The 19,228-nt window shown below is 41.1% G+C and overlaps 1 protein-coding gene and 1 long non-coding RNA gene across 2 annotated transcripts in view; one reads left to right on the top strand and one right to left on the bottom strand.

Annotated features, from left to right (window-relative positions):
• Nucleotides 1-3,382: 3,382 nt before the first annotated feature.
• Nucleotides 3,383-7,113, bottom strand: LOC133231849 (uncharacterized). The gene is made up of 3 exons (XR_009731259.1): nt 7,028-7,113; nt 6,644-6,850; nt 3,383-6,485 (listed from the first exon to the last, which is right to left on the bottom strand). It is a non-coding gene; the product is annotated as an uncharacterized LOC133231849 (long non-coding RNA).
• Nucleotides 7,114-7,152: 39 nt separating this feature from the next.
• Nucleotides 7,153-19,228, top strand: part of NLK (nemo like kinase) — a 129,577-nt gene continuing 117,501 nt past the window's right edge. Inside the window, exon 1 of the mRNA XM_061390492.1 lies at nt 7,153-8,784. Coding sequence (XP_061246476.1) covers nt 8,327-8,784 — 458 coding nt within the window. The 5' untranslated portion in view covers nt 7,153-8,326. The remainder of the gene's footprint in view (nt 8,785-19,228) is intronic.

Here is a 19,228-nt window from a genome sequence, read left to right on the forward strand (position 1 = left end):
TGCAGCAAGGCCTGGAAATCAGTCTTAGCCTTGGTCTACACAGTGCTCATTGTGGTTCTTGAAGAACTTGGTTTCACCTGCTATTCTAGGAATGGGTATTTAAGGCTGCAGCTCTCTTTCTAACCTGGAACCACCACTTTAAGGGTTTTTTGTTGTTGTTGTATAGTCACTAAGTCGTGTCTGACTCTTTGCAACCCACCAGACTCCTCTGTTCATAGCAGTTCCTGGGCAAGAATACTGGAGTGGGTTGCCATTTTCTTCTCCATGGAATCTTCCTGAACCAGGGATCAAACCTGCATCTCCTGCATTGCAAGTGGATTCTTTACTGTTGAGCCATCAGGAAAGCTCAGTTATGGGCTTTTAGGGAGAACAACTTTTATTCTATTCTGGAGACTGATCTCTGCAACTTGATATCTTGGGAGTGGGAAGGTAAAAGTTTTGTACAAGGCTCATTATTGTCCTTTTAGTGAAAAGTATCTTGTCACATGTGGAGTCCAAGCTGAAAATGAATTCACAGGATATTTCCTATACAACATTATGAAATATGCTTTTTTATTGTATGTCCAGTGCATGTGAGTTATACTTTCATTTATTGATTTAAGAAGTCAGAATGACCAAAGGCACCTACAACTGTTAAACATTGCAATTTTATCACATAGTTTTAAACTTTTTAATAAAACTAACTTTAAGAGAAAATGTTCATCACTTAGTAACCTGGGAAGGAGAAAATTGTTGGACATTGCCTGGTTCTCTTGGCCAAGGACATGAGTCGGGGCTAAGGTATGGTCCTCAGGTTTGGAGTTGGGATGAGCATTTCACCTCAGGCCTAAAAGATGGAGAGGGGTAAGATGAGACCAGAGTTCTCAGATTCGTGCAAAGGGAGCAGGAGCTCTCGTGGGGTTTAAGCTATGTTGTTAACTTGAGTGGGAGCCTGGCTCTGGGGGAAAAAGGCCCAAGGCTTCAGGGGGCCTGGACAACACATGAACTTGGATTTGTCTGGCCTTACCTAGTCCCAGCTTCTTACCATACCCCATTTCTCTGGAAACCACTGGAAATGAAGACACCAAGGGAAAAAAAATTGATGAGTAACCAAAACATAGAAGGAAGGAAGCTACCTAATTGAGCTGCTCATCTATGTTAGGCACTGTGCTTGGTCTTTCATATGTTAATACATGGCCCTATTTAATGCTCTCAATATCTCTTCGAAGTAGATATTATTTTCTACTTCAAAACAGATGAAGAAACTAAAGCTCAAAAATGTTAAGTACCCAAAGTCGCATAGCCTCCTCAGACAACTCATGAGGGGAGCCAGTTCTTGGAAGAAAGGGAAGATCACCTCCCACTTCCTGCACATTCTATTCCTGCTTATGCATTCTGATGTCCTGCTTGCTTTTTTAGGCGTTAAGTGCTATCCTGCTGAGTCACTTCCGACTTCTTGTTCATCATGCTCAGCTCCTGAAAATGGAATGGATGGAAAGGGCTGGATATTGTACTGTCTGGTGATGCGTTTAAGGAGAACTGAGTGTCTGTCAGGCTGGCTCCCCATGGACGGAATGCTGGGGATGTGAACTGAGCAGCGCCTGAAGTGTGTTTCTCATCTGACACATAGGACACTTTGCCTTGGATTGTAATGCTAATAATAACCACTCCACTTACTGCCACCCATGAGGAGCCAGGCAGGCCCTGGGCTTGTGCTTTCCATGACTGTCTATTTGAATCATCACAACAGTTGGAGAAGTCAGGGATCCTGTATTTTATGGACAAGGAAATTCAGACTAAGACAGGTTAGGGAATTTGCCCTAGATCATAACAGCTAGTAGGTGGCAGAGCAGGGATTCAAATCCATAATCTAGATCTGTGCTGTTTCATAAGATAACCACTAGCCACATGAGGCTGTGTGTGTGCGTTCTGTTACTCAGTCGTGTCCAACTCTTTGTGACCCCATGGACTGCAGCCTGCCATGCTCCTCTGTCCATGGGATTCTCCAGCAAGAATAGTGGAGTAGGTTGCCCTTTCCAGGGGATCTTCCCAATGCAGGGATCAAACCTGCGTCTCCTGCATTGGCAGGCAAATTCTTCATCACTGCGCCACCTGGGAAGCCCCACATGAGGCTATTCAGTTCAGTTCACTCGCTCAGTCATGTCCAACTCTTTGCAACCCCATGAATCGCAGCACACCAGGCCTCCCTGTCCATCACCAACTCCCGGAGTTCACCCAGACTCACGTCCATTGAGACAGTGATGCCATCCAGCCATCTCATCCTCTGTCCTCCCCTTCTCCTCCTGCCCCCAATCCCTCCCAGCATCAGAGTCTTTTCCAATGAGTCAACTCTTCGCATGAGGTGGCCAAAGTACTGGAGTTTCAGCTTCAGCATCATTCCCTCCAAAGAAATCCCAGGGCTGATCTCCTTCAGAATGGACTGGTTGGATCTCCTTGCAGTCCAAGGGACTCTCAAGAGTCTTCTCCAACACCACAGTTCAAAAGCATCAATTCTTCGGCGCTCAGCCTTCTTCACAGTCCAACTCTCACATCCATACATGACCACAGGAAAAACCATAGCCTTGACTAGATGAACCTTTGTTGGCAAAGTAATGTCTCTGCTTTTCAATGTGCTATCTAGGTTGGTCATCACTTTCCTTCCAAGGAGTAAGCGTCTTTTAATTTCATGGCTGCAGTCACCATCTGCAGTGATTTTGGAGCCCCCGAAATAAAGTCTGACACTGTTTCCACTGTTTCTCCATCTATTTCCCATGAAGTGATGGGACCAGATGCCACGATCTTCGTTTTCTGAATGTTGAGCTTTAAGCCAACTTTTTCACTCTCCTCTTTCACTTTCATCAAGAGGCTTTTTAGTTCCTCTTCACTTTCTGCCATAAGGGTGGTGTCATGAGGCTATAGAGCACTTGAAATGTAAACAGTATGACAGAAGAAATTGAATTTTTAATTCAGTTGAGATGTGCTATTAATGCAAAATATGTACCAGATTCCAAAGACTTAGTATCTATATCAATATCTATATTTATATATACACAATCTTTTTTTACATTGATTATATACTTAACATGACAAATTTTGCATGTTAGATAAAAAGTATTAAATTACAAATAGAATTAGTTTTTTTAACTTTTTAAAAATTAATTGTTATTGGAGTACAGTTGTTTTACAATGTTGTGTTAGTTTCTACTATATAGCAAACTGAATGAGCTATACATATTATACATCCCCTTTTTTTGGATTTCCTTCCCATTTAAGTCATCACAGAGCATTCTTTTTAATGTGACTACTAGAACATTAAAAATTTTTTACGTTACTCATTATATTTCTACTGGACAGAGCTGACCTAAATGACCTAATGGTCACTAGACTAGTGATTTCCCAATACTTTTGATAAATTTTTGGAGCACAAATCTCCAATTCACATAGTTTTATTTATACATAATATACATGAACACTACTCTGTATATTATGTACATTATAAAACATTGACCAAATGGATGCTTTAAAAAGATGAAATAAAAAGAGAGAAGAAATAGAAGTTGTACTAATTTCTTTCTGGAGGCCAGACAGTGGTGCATTTTGTGCACCACTTAGAGTCCGCACACATCATTTTGGAAACTCTTGCATCAGACACTGAGAGCTCCTTCCTGAAAGAGTCTATTAATTTGCATCTCCCTGGGGTTCCCTGGTTGTTCAGACAGTGAAGAATCTGACTGTGGTGCAGGAGACCCAGGTTAAATCCCTGGGTCGGGAAGATACCCTGAAAATGGAATGGTTACCCACTCCAGTATTCTTGCCTGGAGAATCCCATGGACAGAGAAGACGAGGGGGCTACAGTCCATGGGGTCGAAGAGTCAGACACGACTGAGTGATTAACACTTCACTTTTTATTTCTGTATTGTTGAACCTAGTGCAATATCTAGATATAGTTGGTGTTCAGTAAATATTTGTGGCAGGAATAAATAGCTCTTCATATGCAATAACTTTCTGGTGGTTTGGATGTATTTATTTCACATGCATTGAGCCCTTTCTAGGTCCCAGGTACTATACTAGAAAGTCAAGAGTAAAAGTTTCAGTCAGTCAGTCAATTCAGTTGCTCAGTTGTGTCTGACTCTTTTCGACCCCATGAATCGCAGCACGCCAGGCCTCCCTGTCCATCACCAACTCCCAGAGTTCACCCAAACTCATGTACATCGAGTAGGTGATGCCGTCCAGCCATCTCATCCTCTGTTGTCCCCTTCTCCTCCTGACCCCAATCCCTCCCAGGATCAGAGTCTTTTCCAAAGAGTCAACTCTTTGCATGAGGTGGCCAAAGTATTGGAGTTTCAGCTTTAGCATCAGTCCTTCTAAAGAAATCCCAGGACTGATCTCCTTTAGAATGGATTGGTTGGATCTCCTTGCAGTCCAAGGGAGTCTCAAGAGTCTTCTCCAACACCTTAGGAAGACTCAAAAAAAAAAAAAAAAAAGAATACAGTCCCTTTGCTCTAGGCCAGTGCTTCCCAAACTTCAGTGCATGTAAGAATCACCTGGAGGGCTTATTAAACAGATCCCTGCCCCTCCCACCCCAAGATTCTGATTGAAAGAGAATGAACATATATTGTCAGGAACTTTAAAGTTAGTTAAATTGCCTTAATCATACAGCTAGTGAATAGCAGAGCTTGGATTGGCACCCACTTCTGCTCTCAGAAATACATACAAATCTTTATTGCCTTCACCTTTTAGACACGGCTCAAGGAACCAGACTCAAGGAACACTGAGTGGAACAGAGAAGCTTCCTGTCCTGGTCAAACTCAGTAAACAATGAAAATTAAGAGTTCTCAAAATAAATAAATAAACAGTTCTCAGTGCTATGAGGGATGTAGTGCCATGGAAATATTTAAGAGAAACACGTATTCTACCATAGGATTAGGGAAATCTTTTCAGAAAGAGAAGTGAAGACCAGAAGTATAAGTTAGAATGGGAGTTGGGAGTGTTTGGAGCTGATGATATGCATGAAGGCAACAAACCATTTGAGAAACTGAAAGAAATGCAGAATGTCTGGAGTATATAAGGCTGTGAAGGGAGGCAGGAACCAGATCCAGCTGGGCTATTTAGACTTATTGACTTTTTCAAGGATAGGGGTGTGGTCAGACTTGTGTTTTTAAAAGATTTTAATGCTCTCAGTGGATGAGAGATTAGAGGAGAGCTATCCTATAGGTAGGGAAAGTGAAAGTTGCTCATTTGTATCTGACTCTTTGCGACCCAGGCCAGAGTACTGGAGTGTGTAGCCATTCTCTTCTCCAGGGGATCTTCCCAAACCAGGGATGGAACTCAGGTTCCTGCAATCTCCCGCATTGCAGGCAGATTCTGTACCAGCTGAGCCACCAAGGAAGCCCTGTAGACAGGGAGATCGTAATTAAAGATGCTACAATGGCACCCCACTCCAGTACTCTTGCCTGGAAAATCCCATGGACGGAGGAGCCTGGTAGGCTGCAGTCCAATGGGGTCACTAAGAGTCAGACATGACTAAGCGATTTCATTTTCACTTTTCACTTTCATGCATTGGAGAAGGAAATAGCAAACCACTCCAGTATTCTTGCCTGGAGAATCCCAGGGACAGAGGAGCCTAGTGGGCTGCCGTCTATGGGGCTGCACAGAGTCGGACACGACTGAAGCGACTTAGCAGCAGCAGCAGCAGCAGAGGCATGCATTTAGGTAATACTGTGGTAACTGCGGAGAAGGGTGTGTGTGTGTGTGTGTGTTTGATAGAAAGTGATGCTGTTAGTCGCTCCGTTGTGTCTGACTCTTTGGGACCCCGTGAACTCTAGCCCGCCAGAGCTGATTTCTCAAGGCAAGAATACTGGAGTGGGTTGTCATTGCCTTCTCCAGGGGATCTTCCTGAGCCAGGGGTCGAACCTGAGTCTCCCACATTTCGGGCACAGTCTTCACCATCTAAGCCATGAGGGAAGCCCATGTGTTTAAGTGTTCAGAAGTGTTTAAGACTTGATGATTGATTAGAAGGGAAGGAGTGGGCAGGCAGGAGAGAAATCAATGATAATTTCCAGGGTTCTGAGTGCACAGTTTTCGTAAGGGTAAGGTCTGTAAGCTTATTATTTCGTATTTTTAAAGAAAAGTAGATTTAGGTAAGTGAGGTTATGTGAAAGTAAACTTTATTTTAGTAAACTTTCAATGACTAGAATTTATTAGAAAGTATGGGATAGAATTTATTAGAAAGTATGGGATAAAATTACAGTCTTTGTGGTTAGGTTTATTATTTTTGTTGTTTTAATTATATCTATAGGCCTATTGTTCCATGAGCGTGTTAGTTGTGAAAACTGGAAATAATGTCTTTTTGCCACTAAGAGGATTAGCCATGGAAGACCAGCTGTAGGTTATGAACCATCAGTCTTTGAGTTTCTTTTGTGATCGCCCTGATGAATAACCTTGATTGAGTTTCTGAAGCTCGACATCCCCTCTTGGCGCCACCTATTTCTCCACACCTGAAGTCTCTAAAAGGGATAGTAGATGGTTCCTATCAATGGATGATTTGGACTCCGCCTTCTTCCTCTAGGTCCCGCCCTCTTCCCTGAAACCACACCCCCTTTCAGTTGGCCCGCCCCTTGAGGAGGTCGTCGCTGATATGACAGCGATTCTCCACAATCCTGACCTATAGGAGATCGGAAGGGTGGGACCGAAATCAATTTCCTTTTTCATTTGTCAAATCAAATGTCTATCTGGTTCCAGTCTCAGCCCACTTCCTCTTCAAGCCAATGATTGGTTGCTCTGTTCTTGCTCCCCGGCTCACGATTGGTTCTTTCGTTCCAACCCTCTCTTCCAGCTTTTGCAGGCGGGATTAGCACGCAGCTTCCTGCTCCTGCCAAAAAAATAAAAGAAGAAAAAGAAAAGAGGAGAGAGGCGAAAGAAAATGTCACGGAGATCTTTGGTGTTTAATTCGCTTTTGGCCTTGTCGGTCAGGCCCAACTCTGCCTTTTGATTGGTTTTTCTATCTGCCCATCCTGGGTCGGGGGCGGGATTTCCCCAGGAGACCCACATCTTGTCGCCACTGGCCGAACAGTGCGCCTGTCTGAAGCTGCCGGCCCAGGATTGGAGGCGGACGCGGACAGGTGGGCGTGGATTGGCTAGGGCAGCCGGTCAGTGTGAGGCGGGGGCGGGGCCTCGGCGGCTGGTTGCGCGTGTCCGCCGCTGGCTCCGCTCTATCCGGCTTTGCTAGGGGAGGTGAGTCCGGCCGCGGCGGCACCGGCGGCTGAGGAGGCGGCGGCTGAGGAGAAAGCGGCCACAGCGGCTGAGGAGAAAGCGGCCGCGGGGACGGAAGCCGGGTGGGGGGGAGGGGGGGAGACGGAGCAGCCTTGAGCCCTGCGGGGGCCGTCGCGCGGGGGGACCCACCCGCTCTCCCCCCCAACCCTCCTCAGCAGAAGCAGCCGGCGGCGGGGGCAGGAGTCAGTCCGCTTCCGACTGCACCCCGCCCGCCTCCCGGGGCTCCCATTCTTTGGCCCCGGGACCCTAACCTCCTCCCGGGGCGGTTCCCTCTGTCTCGGCGTCCGAGTGCTGCCCACCTCTCTTTCATTCCTCCCCGCACCTCCTTACCTTCACTTTGCCCCGGTTCTCTTTCTCCTCTCTGTCCTGCCCTGTCGCCTCCTCTGCTCACTCTGTCCCTCCTGCCTCCTTCCCTGGCTCTTTTCTGTTCGGGAAAGTTTAGTTCCCCCCCCCCCCCCCCCGCTCCAATCAGGTCAACCTGACGAGGAGTAGGGGGAGATGTAGGAAGGCCTGAGAGTTCGAGGGGGGGGCAGCTGGTTTCCCTGAACATTTCCCCCCATCTTTTCACTTTGGGGTGGTGGAATTTTTTTCAGTTGCATTTTTGAGGAGGTGGTAGGTGTTTAGAAAAGGATGTGGGAATGGAAGGGGTAGATGAGTCAAGCCTCTTACAAGATTCCAAGGGTGGTGTGTTACCTGATCCTTTTCGCGTGTGGAGTTCAGGAGGTCGGGAGGTTTGGCCTTCATTCCCACATTCAAAGTTGGAACCTCCCCCGAATTAAGCATGGAGTTTTAGTATCCACTTGTGGCAGGAAACCTGGGGGGAAGGGGTCCCTTTTTCCTTTTTCTTTTTCTTTTATTTTTTTGGGGGGGCAACCCACACCCTTCCACACACGCTCACCCCCAACTTAAACACCAAGATCCTCTAACTTGTCTGGATTGACTGATGAAGACATAAAGCCAGTTCCGCTCCATGTTTTTTGGAGGTGGAGTGAGTGGTTTTTTCCTTCATTTTTAAATGGCCAAATGACAGCTTGACCCAGTTTGCTTTCCAATCAAAGGGCATTTTTTTTTTTGAATGTCTCTTTGTGGCGCAAGAGCCAACGCAAAAATGATGGCGGCTTACAATGGCGGTACATCTGCGGCAGCAGCAGGGCACCACCACCACCATCACCACCACCTTCCACACCTCCCTCCTCCTCACCTTCACCACCACCACCACCCTCAGCACCATCTTCATCCCGGGTCGGCTGCTGCGGTCCACCCCGTGCAGCAGCATACTTCCTCGGCAGCTGCGGCAGCCGCCGCCGCAGCCGCAGCTGCAGCCATGTTAAACCCTGGGCAACAGCAGCCTTACTTCCCATCACCGGCACCGGGTCAGGCTCCGGGACCAGCTGCAGCAGCCCCAGCTCAGGTACAGGCTGCCGCAGCTGCCACAGTTAAGGCGCACCATCATCAGCACTCGCATCATCCACAACAGCAGCTGGATATTGAGCCGGATAGACCTATTGGATATGGAGCCTTTGGTGTCGTCTGGTGAGTATCCAAGGAAGAATCACGACTTCTGGTTTCTTCTCAAGGTTGCTGGGCAAGGCCTTTTCTCATGGTTTTTCTCCATGTCGACCCAAGTGGAACAAGCTGCTCAACTATAGGAAGTCACCCTTCATTACCTGGTAAAAGGGGCCTGATGGCATTGGCTGTCTAGGCTTAAGCTTTGAAGTCCTGGCCAGTTTTGGTGGAGCACCCTCTGTTGAACTCACAGAAGTTTGTTGTCTACCAGACTTACAGCGTAGGACCTAAGGAAGCCACTGAATGGAGAATCAGTAAATAGGTGAATGCATGGAACGCTTATTCCTCTACAGACCTTGGCTGTCCCTCATGTTTGATTGAGTTTGAATCAGTTGCCCAGTTGGAGCAGATGTCACAACTGACCCAAACTGGATTCCGTACCATTGTCTGGTCGTTGGGGTATACTTTCCACAACTATTTTGCTCTTTCTCTCTCTTCATTCCTTAATTTGTGATCGCGATCCCCAAAGAAAGATAGGGTTCATATTTGAACCAGTTAAGTCGTTTCGTGAGTGAGTGGTTTATTTTAAACCATAAAGCTACAGTTGGGAAGTATGTAGCTTTAGCCTTTTGATAAGAATGCATTAAATATAGCATCACACATGAGTACCACAATTGAGGTCAGTAGACTGTAACTATGCAGTGGCCCACATTCAGTGTAATGTTTTAGTGTCATTTAGTGGCTTGTAAGTTGCTCTTATCCCTTGGTTGGTTGCTGTAGTAGGGAGTGTGCTTTTAAAACATGAAACTGGTCTATTCTTGCTGCGGCTAGTATAAATTTTTTTGAAGTCTGAGGGCTTCTTAAATGCAACATTTTGTCATTTTGTCTATTCTTTTTAGGAAGATTAGTAGTTTATAGTAAAATGTGTTTATCATTGTAGGGTCCTGTTTCTATCAAAACTAGAGTGAACTGAGTTTTTCTCCCCAAGGAGTAAGTATTCTGGTGTGAATAGATGAATTGATGTTTTCAGTGCTTCAAAAATAGATTCCTTCAACTATATCCTGATTTAAAAAAAAAAGATTCTTGTTAATGTCTAGAAAAGCCCCCATCACCTAGAGAAAATGAACTCTTTGGAACTAGCCTGGTAAGCGTCTCCTTTGATCATTGCTTTTCAGGCTGTAATTGATATGAATTTCATTTTTGCATTACATCTGGCCATCTTTATTTACATTTCAGATTTTATAAACTAGGCTACTAAGTGATCCAATCTATCTTTTTTTAACCTGGTAAAGTCCAGTGTTTTCCCAGTGAGCTCTCCAAGGAGGTTGCTGCTGCAGTGCTCTGTTCTCCAAGGTGTGTGGGATTCCTGGTGGGAAAGAGGGTAGCCGGTAATGGTGCCTCTTCAGTCTCTGCTCAGGGACCTGCCTGTTCTTGCCTTCCTGTCTTCCCTTCCATATCCTATCCTCAGGGACTACACGGTGAACTGCTGTTCCTTGTCTAACCCTGGAGGATTTCAAAGCTGAGGGGAGGAAAAAGATTGTAATTTTGTCATTGATTTACTGAGAATTTGTTTGAATTTTCTTAGACCTGGATGCTCTTTAGTTTTAGTGCTTTGCATACAGTGCTAAGAACTGGAGATGTGCTGACAAGGAAATGGGTTGCAGGATTCTGGACTGTGTTCTAAAGGTGTTATTTGCTCTTCATTTCTATCAACTGGTGATGGGGTTTGTAGAAGTTTTAACTTAAAGTTGGTGCTAAGGGAATTTCTTTTTTCTTTTTTTTCAAGGGAAGGGAGATAAGGAACTGGAGTGCTGAAACATATCCCACAGCAAACATCCTGGTAGTGGTGTTCTAAATTACCAGTACATGAAAATCCAAATGCTTGATTTGAATCCATTCTAGATTCTTTCCTTGACTGACCCCTTCTACCACCCATGGAGTTCATTCTGTGCACTTGAAGCGCCTCCATTTGTGACCGTCTTCCACTGTGCACCAGTGGTTTTGTACTTGCCCTGTCTGATCACATTTGTGAGCCCAATGAGGGTAGTGACTGGGCCTGCTAGAGTACTTTTTTTCTCCGCAGCACAGTGCTGTGGCATCTTTGCTGCTTGGTTACTTGATCTCCTGGTCAGGCCTTCTTTGTTCTTTAACCAAGTTTTTTTACTTAGCTGCATTGAATGTTTTTATCAGCTGTTACAGGTGAAATACAATTCGGTATGAAAAAAAAGGAAAAGAGTTCCAGGTGTGTGTTTTAGTATGCAAATACTTTTCTATTTTTGTATTTACATATTTATAACTTCCTGTCTGAATTGCTTATTATATTTGAAATTTAATTGCTGTATGACCCAAGTAAGATTGTTAAAACTAGAAATTTGAATGACAGACCACAGTGAATTGCCCTAGTATTTTCAAACCCAAGCTGAAGATGTTAGTGAGCTTTTTTTACTTTTTAACTAACTGTGAAGATTTTTCTTTTTAATTTAGAAGGCACTTAATGACTCTGAAACAACTATTTTCTAAAGTGGTTAAAGTAGAACGTAAAAATATTCTCCTAATGACACATCATTTAATTCAAAGCACCACATAACTACTTGGGCATTATAAGATTCACTTAGACTCAAATATGTTTAATGCATTTTGCAAGTATTTTCCTTCTGTCATGGCATATGAGCGGAAACTGTATGCGCTCTCGTTTCTTTTTCTGGACGTGTACCCAGTGGTACTGAACTGATAGCTAAGTGTTGCTTATAATTTTGAGGGATATTGTTGTTCCTCCATGTACACAAGGAGAGATATTTGTAGAGGTGATGCAGCATTTTACCATTCTGATTTCTCACTGAACAATTTAGTCTACCAGGCTTGATTTATCTTTCTGCTGAATTTAACTATTGGAATAACTTATCAGTATTGGACAGTTGTGTAAAAGTAGTGAATTACCTATTAGCTTGCTGGTAAAGGTGGTGCTTTGACAGTTCAATTAAGGTTTCATTAACAACTGTCTGCTGTGCTTTATCTTAAAGTAAAGATTCCAGTTTACCTAGTAATATGATCATGGAGTAGCCTGAGATACATTCATTGCCAGCGATAGAATATTGTTCATGGGTTATCAAAGCATCATATATAATTTGACCTTCTTTATCAGATAACAAGGCTTCCAAATGCCCTTATGGATATTTTCACAATGCAAAACCAAAGCACAAAACAACTCACAGACAGAAACCTGACTTGTTCTGTGAGAATGTCAATATCTTTTTGTCTGTAGTTAACATTTGCCAGATGGAAAGTAAGTTAGGTTGTTCTTAAAGATGTAACAACTTTGGGACAAAGAGTATTACAACATAAAGCCTTCAGGGGCTCTTGAAGTGTATACTTTTGAGAATTGGAGGAAACTGACCGCATGAGAAAGGTTTGAGAACTGCAGAACCCAAGCAGTTTTGACTTTGGCAGCCAAAAATACCAGACTGAATTAATGGTACATATTGCTACCTTGATGATTTATGAAATCAGCATTTTTTACTGTCTGGGATTGCATTCAGTTTGTTGCCTTTGTTCTCCAAGTTAAATTGGAGAACTTTGAATTGTATTACTCTAATACTTTCAGCAGGTTACTTTTATATGAACTTTGAAACTCAAGCATCACTGTAGTGATACTTACTAGCTGTGTGATCTTGATACATTGTTTAACCTCTCTGTTTCTCATCTATAAAGTAAGGATAATAATAGCATTCATTTCATTCCATTGGTTTGAGGATTAAATGAAGGTAATCCTTGTAAACCATTGAGTATATTGTTTAGCACACAGTAAGCACTCAATAAATGTTAGCTGTTTTTTATTGTGGTTATTATTGGTAGGAAAATCAAACTTGTGTAAATGTTCATAGATGTGGCTTCACATATGGTCAGATTTATCAGGTAGAATCAAAATGCAGGCTATGAAATTCTCCAGGCAAGAAGACTGGAGTGGGTAGCCATTCCCTGTTTCCAGGGGAGTCTTCCAGACCCAGGGATCGAACCCAGTTCTGCACTGCAGGCAGTGTCTTTACCGTTTGAGCCACCAGAGAAGCCCACTGTTTTTAGAGGCATGACTTTAAATACCTAGAGTGTCCTCTTAGTTCTGCTATATGCCAAGGGGTTGAATTTAGAGTTAGGGTAAAGTATTCTGTTGTCTCAATTAATTAAAAGCAAATGCATTTTTTAAAAGCACAATATGTATGTTTACATGGACTTGTTACATAAAGTCCATATGTTACATGGACTTTACATGTTCTAGCCAGATCATCTGTACTCGTTTAGGCAGTATTATAGATTTCCATACCTGGAAGGAAATTAATTTTTTTTTTCCCTCAGAATGTAACAAATGAAGGACATCCTTGTTGTCAAAGTTCACCTTTAGTGGAGATTCATTTTACTTGTGTATGGATGAACAGGTGTGAATTGTTAAAGACTATCCCAGTGAGGTGGGGGAAATATGTATGGTTTAATGAAAAATTACTCAGTGTAAATCCTTTTGCGTGGCAGGGATTGTCTAGCTTCCTCATCTTGTGAAAATTAGAGGCATCATGTATTTTCTGATGTTTTCTCCAGTCCTCTTACTCCCCAAGTAGCAAACTGAAATTTGGAAAATTGAGGAATGCTTTTGGGGATAATTTTGGGAAAATGCTGGCGTTAGTTGCATCAGAAAGAGTAGTAGACTAAAGTGTATTTTGTTATTAGCTGCCTTTTCCAGGTTAGGAATCTGTAGCATTGAGAAGTTGCTCTATCAGCCAAGATTAACAGCCACAGCTGGATTCTTTGGGGCGGGGGGCTGCTTTGTGAAAAGAGCTTTGAAGAACCAGAGCCTGCACCATAAAAAGGAAACGGTTGCTCTTCTAGACATAACAAAGCAGCCGTGTGAAACTAGAAATGTGGAAATCTATATTGTTAGTTTTAAGTACAAACGAACTTACTTTTAGAAACTGCAGGTTCATGGTCATAAAGTCGAGGAGGCAGAGAGAGAGAATAAAAGGAACACAGTCTAATGACAGTGAACTGGTTTCTTGGTCACTGAAAGTCCATAACCTGTAACATTGGAAGTCATGTTGTAGTTGGGCTCCTGGACAAGATTATGCAAATATTATTCAAAAACCCAAAATGAAACAAAACCTAAACACAACAAAAGAAATTTGGCTTATCCTTAGGGGAAATTTTTATGTTCTATTGACTATCAGCTTAGAAGAAAAAATTTTTTTCCTAAAAAAAATACATTTCAGAAGGAATTGCCTTTTCAAACAAGCTAAAACAACAGTCTCCCTCAGAACTGCTTGCAACTTCTTTTAGCTATCAGTTGTTACCACTGGTGCATGTCCTGAAAAAGAAATAGTGGTATATATAGTTCTCTTTTATATGCTGTGCTAGGAGAATATTTGCAAAATACATTAACTGAATATTTGAATTCTGGAATTTAACCCTCAAAGCATCGGCAATTGTAGTGGTGTTGTTCCTTATACAAAAGGCTGTCTTCTAATGGAATACTAGAATATTTTATTATCTTCACAACTTGGAGCATTAGGGTTTCACTGACTTCTATATGTAGAATTGAGTCTATTCTTGGTGGTTCTTATTAGATTTGTTGCTGTCCTAGCATTTCAAGCATCAACTGTTTATATAATATGCTGATTTGATTTCTTTGATGCAAATTGTCAAGGCCAAAGAAACTTTTCCATTTGTCATCCAACCAAACAGAAAAAAGTCATTGAGTAGAAGTTCTTTACATTATATTTGGGTTTTACTTGCAATTCCCTGTGCTTCCGTAATACTCAGGTGCATTATTTGTTGATTGGGTCATCTAATGCAGATCAACAATGATTGTCTAACTAAAATAGCTTGTCAGTTTGATCCTTTTGTTGCTTGGGGGTAACACACAGAGTGCCTTAGGCAATAGTTGTAATACTGTCAATAAGCACGTGACAAACCATCATAGACCTAGCTGGTAGTTCTGAGGTACCTAGCTCAGAACTTTTTCAGAAAAAAATCTGGCACTCTGACATTTCGAAAAGATGAACTCTCAGGAAACTGTAGTGAGTTCAGATTTAATAGTTAATTGTAGTGGTGTGAATAGAGAGACTCTGTACAGGGATGTCTGCCTTTAAAGATGATTGGTGATCTTTACCTAAACCATTTCACATCTTGTGCTTTGAATAAGTTTGGCTAATTGAATCATACAGAAGGTTTTGGCATGGCTGGAGGTCACTGGTCTTGTCAACCTGCTACAGAGCAGCACTATTGTAGGCTTTAATGAGGATATTTAGTTGTATAAATAATTTCACAGACTTCTTTCAAGTTTCTGCTGTGCTTGGGATATAAAGATGTTTAAGTCATGATATTGCCCTGAAGGTGTTTACAGTTAAAGAAACAGTACGAACTGATACATCCTTGCTCTCAAGAGAGTCTTGATGGAGAATTGAAACCAAATTTGAAACCGTCAAATAAAAATGTAAGGACAGATTATTTTCACTTGTTCTTATAATACTCATTGACTATGTGTTGACTGTTTGCCAGGCACTGTGCTGGATGATAAAGATTTAAAGGCGATTATGATCTAGTGGGGGAGAGGGATTTGTAAATGGTTAGTTACAATTCACTGCCGTAGGTGCAGCAATAGAGACACTCCCTGGGAATACAGAGGAGGGATTTCTTTGAAAGGTACGGATGCTTCCTCGAAGAGATAAATACCTCAACAGAGTTTTAAGAATAAAAGTTTTAAAAAAAGTCAACTAACGGGGAAGGGAATTATTGGTGGATGGGCCCTTATAAGGGAGACTTACAGGGCTGGAGCTGCTGAATATCAATTGCAGTGCAGGTGACAGGAGATGAGGGTGGAGATGCAAATCCTGAAGAGGTTGGAGCATCCTGCTGAAGAGATAAGACACCATTGGTACTTGGGAGAGGGGAAAAAGAAAACTTTTTTTTTTTTTTAATTTAAAGCCCCTTTATAACATGCAGTACATAAACAGATATGCAGCATATCTGTGGTATTAAAATTTCATTGAGGGGAGAGCAATTGGAAAATGTCTGAAAACGCTCCTGGGGGCAGGAAATAATGAAAAAGGTTGAAACATTAGGAATGGCAACCACTGGAAGTTTTTAAGTAAGAGTGACCGTTTAGATAGGATTTTTTTTTTTTTCAAGGCTATGTAAGTGGAAGTAGAGATAGCTGAGGTCTGGGCCTTAGGGAATGTTCTCAGTTGTAGATGGAAGAAATTATTGGAGATGGAACTAAGGGTAATCAGATAGGAAAATATTAGTGATTGACAACCTGCACATGGGAAAAGATTGTTAGGAAGATGGGAGTAATCTTTGATGCAGATAAAGTCAAAGAAAATGAGGATGGAAAAAGGTCATTAAATTTTGCAAGTAGATCACAGGAGAGAATGTGTATGATTCCCGCCCCCCACCCCCGACATATATATATATATATATATTTGGTTCTAAAGAATGTCTCCAGTATTAACAGCACGTTTATTGTTAATAAAATTCTCCCAAATCCCAAGTTGTTATTTCTAGTTTATTAAACCAGAAAATTTGATGTTTATCATAGTCAAGGTACCATTTCCTTGGCAAGATTATTTCTTTTTAATGACAAGGTAGTAAAGTACTAACTAAACTTGTTAGGAGACAAGGTTCTGGTCCCTGCTGCCAACAGCTCTATGACCTTGATTAAGTTATTTGACTTTTCTGAGTCTTGGTTCCCTCATTTATAAAATCCTGTGTTGCCTCAATACACAGTTGACCCTTGAACAACATGGGTTTGAACTGTGTAGATCTACTTAATATGCAGATTTTCAAAAATAAATATATTGGAAACTTGAGATTTGTGACAGTTTGAAAAACTCACAGATGAAGCCTGTAGTCTAGAAATATCAAAAGAATTAAGTAAAAGGTATGTCATGAAGGCGTAAGATAGGTATAGATACTAGTCTTTTCCTTATACAGGCGTAAGGTGAATGATATTAATATAGAATTACTAGTGTATTAGTTTTCTTATTGTTTTAACTTTGTTTTCAAAGAATTAATTACCATACAGTATGCCCCACCTCCTTTCACTCATAGTTGGAGAAACAGTATCAGCCTAGCATCACAGGTAAGTGTCTTTTTAAAACATGTGTTTCCAGCACTCATATTGGTTAAACTAGTCTGCCGTAAAGCTACCATATTACTGCTTCTTTGTTATCAATGCATGAATAGTTATACCTGTAAAGAAATGTTTCTTTTTCACATTATCTTTTCATTTTGGATGTCTAGTGTTAGTGATACGTGTAATACATACAGTGTTTTGTATCATATAAGACAATATTGATGAAGGTGCTGACAGATGATTAATCTTGTAAATAGCACTAAAAATATATTTTCTCTTCTTTATGATTTTCTTAACATTTTCTTTAATTTGCTTTGTGGTAAGAATTCAGTATATTGTATGTATAACAAACAAAAAGTGTTAATCGATTTTTTAGATTATCAGTAAGGCTTCCTTTCAGTCAGCCATAGGCTACTAGAAGTTAAGTCTAGGGGGAATCAGAAGTTAATACATAGATTTTTTACTGCACTGGGCAGGGATCAGCACCCTTAACCTTCACATTGTTCAAGGGCCAACTATATAATGCAAACCACGTAACACAGTGTTAAATTTTCTACGTTAAAAATGTAAAAAGAAACAAATGAAATTAATTTTAGTAATCTATTTTATTTAACTCAATATATCCAAAATATTATCATTTTAACATGTTACTACTATAAAAATCATTAGATATTTTACATTTTTTTCCCATAGAAAATATACTAGACCCAGTGTTTATGTTAGCACTTAGAACACTTCTCAGTTTGGACTGACCAAATTTCAAGCGTTCAGTAGCCCAGTGACTATTGACTGGCTTATTGACCAGCCCAGTTCTAGAATGTCTTTAGCCTCTGTTGAATTGTATGCTCATCTCTGGACCCGTCACTGTCAGTGTGGATAAGGTTACTTTAAAGCAGTCAGGTCCGCTCCTGGAGATGGAGTCAGTTATAAGTGGGACGGATGAATTCCAGCAACGGATGCTGGGAAAATAGTCATTAAATGAGCAAGAACACATTCATCTAACTTATGTCAGACTCAGAAGAACTTGACTCAGTGTGTTTATAGAGCAAAGTGGAGTAATGTTCTTTGTAGAGAAGTTGTCCTGCCTGCCCTGAATTATTTGGAGTGATTTCCTTTTCTGAAGCCCTGTTTGCTTAAAGTAGCAGAAGGTAAAATTGGTACCTGATCCTTGTCATGTTTGCTTTCTTTGCCAGTTAGATCAGATATCCTCCATTGATTTCTTTTCTTTCCTCTCAGTGTTGTGGTTTTGTTATCTAAAGTTCTCAGTCTTGTCTTCAGTTTAAGTAATATAGAGCTCAGTATTGTCAGGCAGTAAACTTACAGGAGAATGGACAACACAGATACTTTTTTGTTTATCCATTCCTTGACCTAAAATTCTTGCTCTGAGCTACAGAGAAAAGGTGAAGGGGGAGACCTTTGAACAAATAGATAAAATTAGTCATTTGACCCAGATTGCAGCTATTTTGTTTTTTTTTTCTGTCTGCATAGGTAAAAACCATCCTCCAATTTACATAAGCAGGTGATTTTTCTTACATGCTAATTTTCTTAATCTACCATGGCAGAGAGCTACAGATTTGCAAATTGTGTAAGTAAATTGAAATAAAGGTGACTTATTTCACTTTATTATCTTACCAGTACAGAATTACCCCAAGGGTGCAATTATCAGGTGATTGTCAGATTGCACATCTAAGCTAACAGGCAACCCAGTGCAAAGTTTTTTTTCTCACTTCTCTTCCTTCTCTCTTTAATTTTTAAAATAGGAAACTATTGATTTCTGTATTTACTTTGACAGAGCTAGATATTTAGTAACACAGATGTGAGGAAATTTGAGCTTTTATTAAAAATAACCCAGAAACCATAAAAATTGACAGGTAATGGTACTGGCCAGAAAAAGCATACTTGGTTTGGATTTGAATTGCCCAGGAATTAGGTGAGAACCTTCAACTGTATTTAATTGGTAGCTTCCTTTGTGTTCCTTGTCCCAGGTTCTGCATGTTAATAGTATTTGAGGTTATTGTGAAGATAGCTGGGTGTGTACTAAGGCCAGTGTTCAAAATAAATATTGATGCATTCTTTTAAAAACCAAACCATGTTAATTACAACATGGTTTAAAATGGCATTTCAGTAAGATTGAAATTTTAGAAAGGTTTTAGGGGCTCTTTTCACAGATGATTCATGAGGACAAATTAACGTCAATCAATAGTGTCTTCTTTTATTAAGATATTCCAATTTTAACTTAGTAATTAATGCTACATATTTAATCCCTCAGATGTTACTGTATTGTTTACTTGTGATATGTGTGGAGATTAAATTATACTTCCTGTACCTTTGAAGTAATGACTTAAAAATGAATCATAA

This window comes from Bos javanicus, chromosome 19, assembly GCF_032452875.1.
Source record: "Bos javanicus breed banteng chromosome 19, ARS-OSU_banteng_1.0, whole genome shotgun sequence".
Lineage (NCBI taxonomy): Eukaryota > Metazoa > Chordata > Mammalia > Artiodactyla > Bovidae > Bos > Bos javanicus.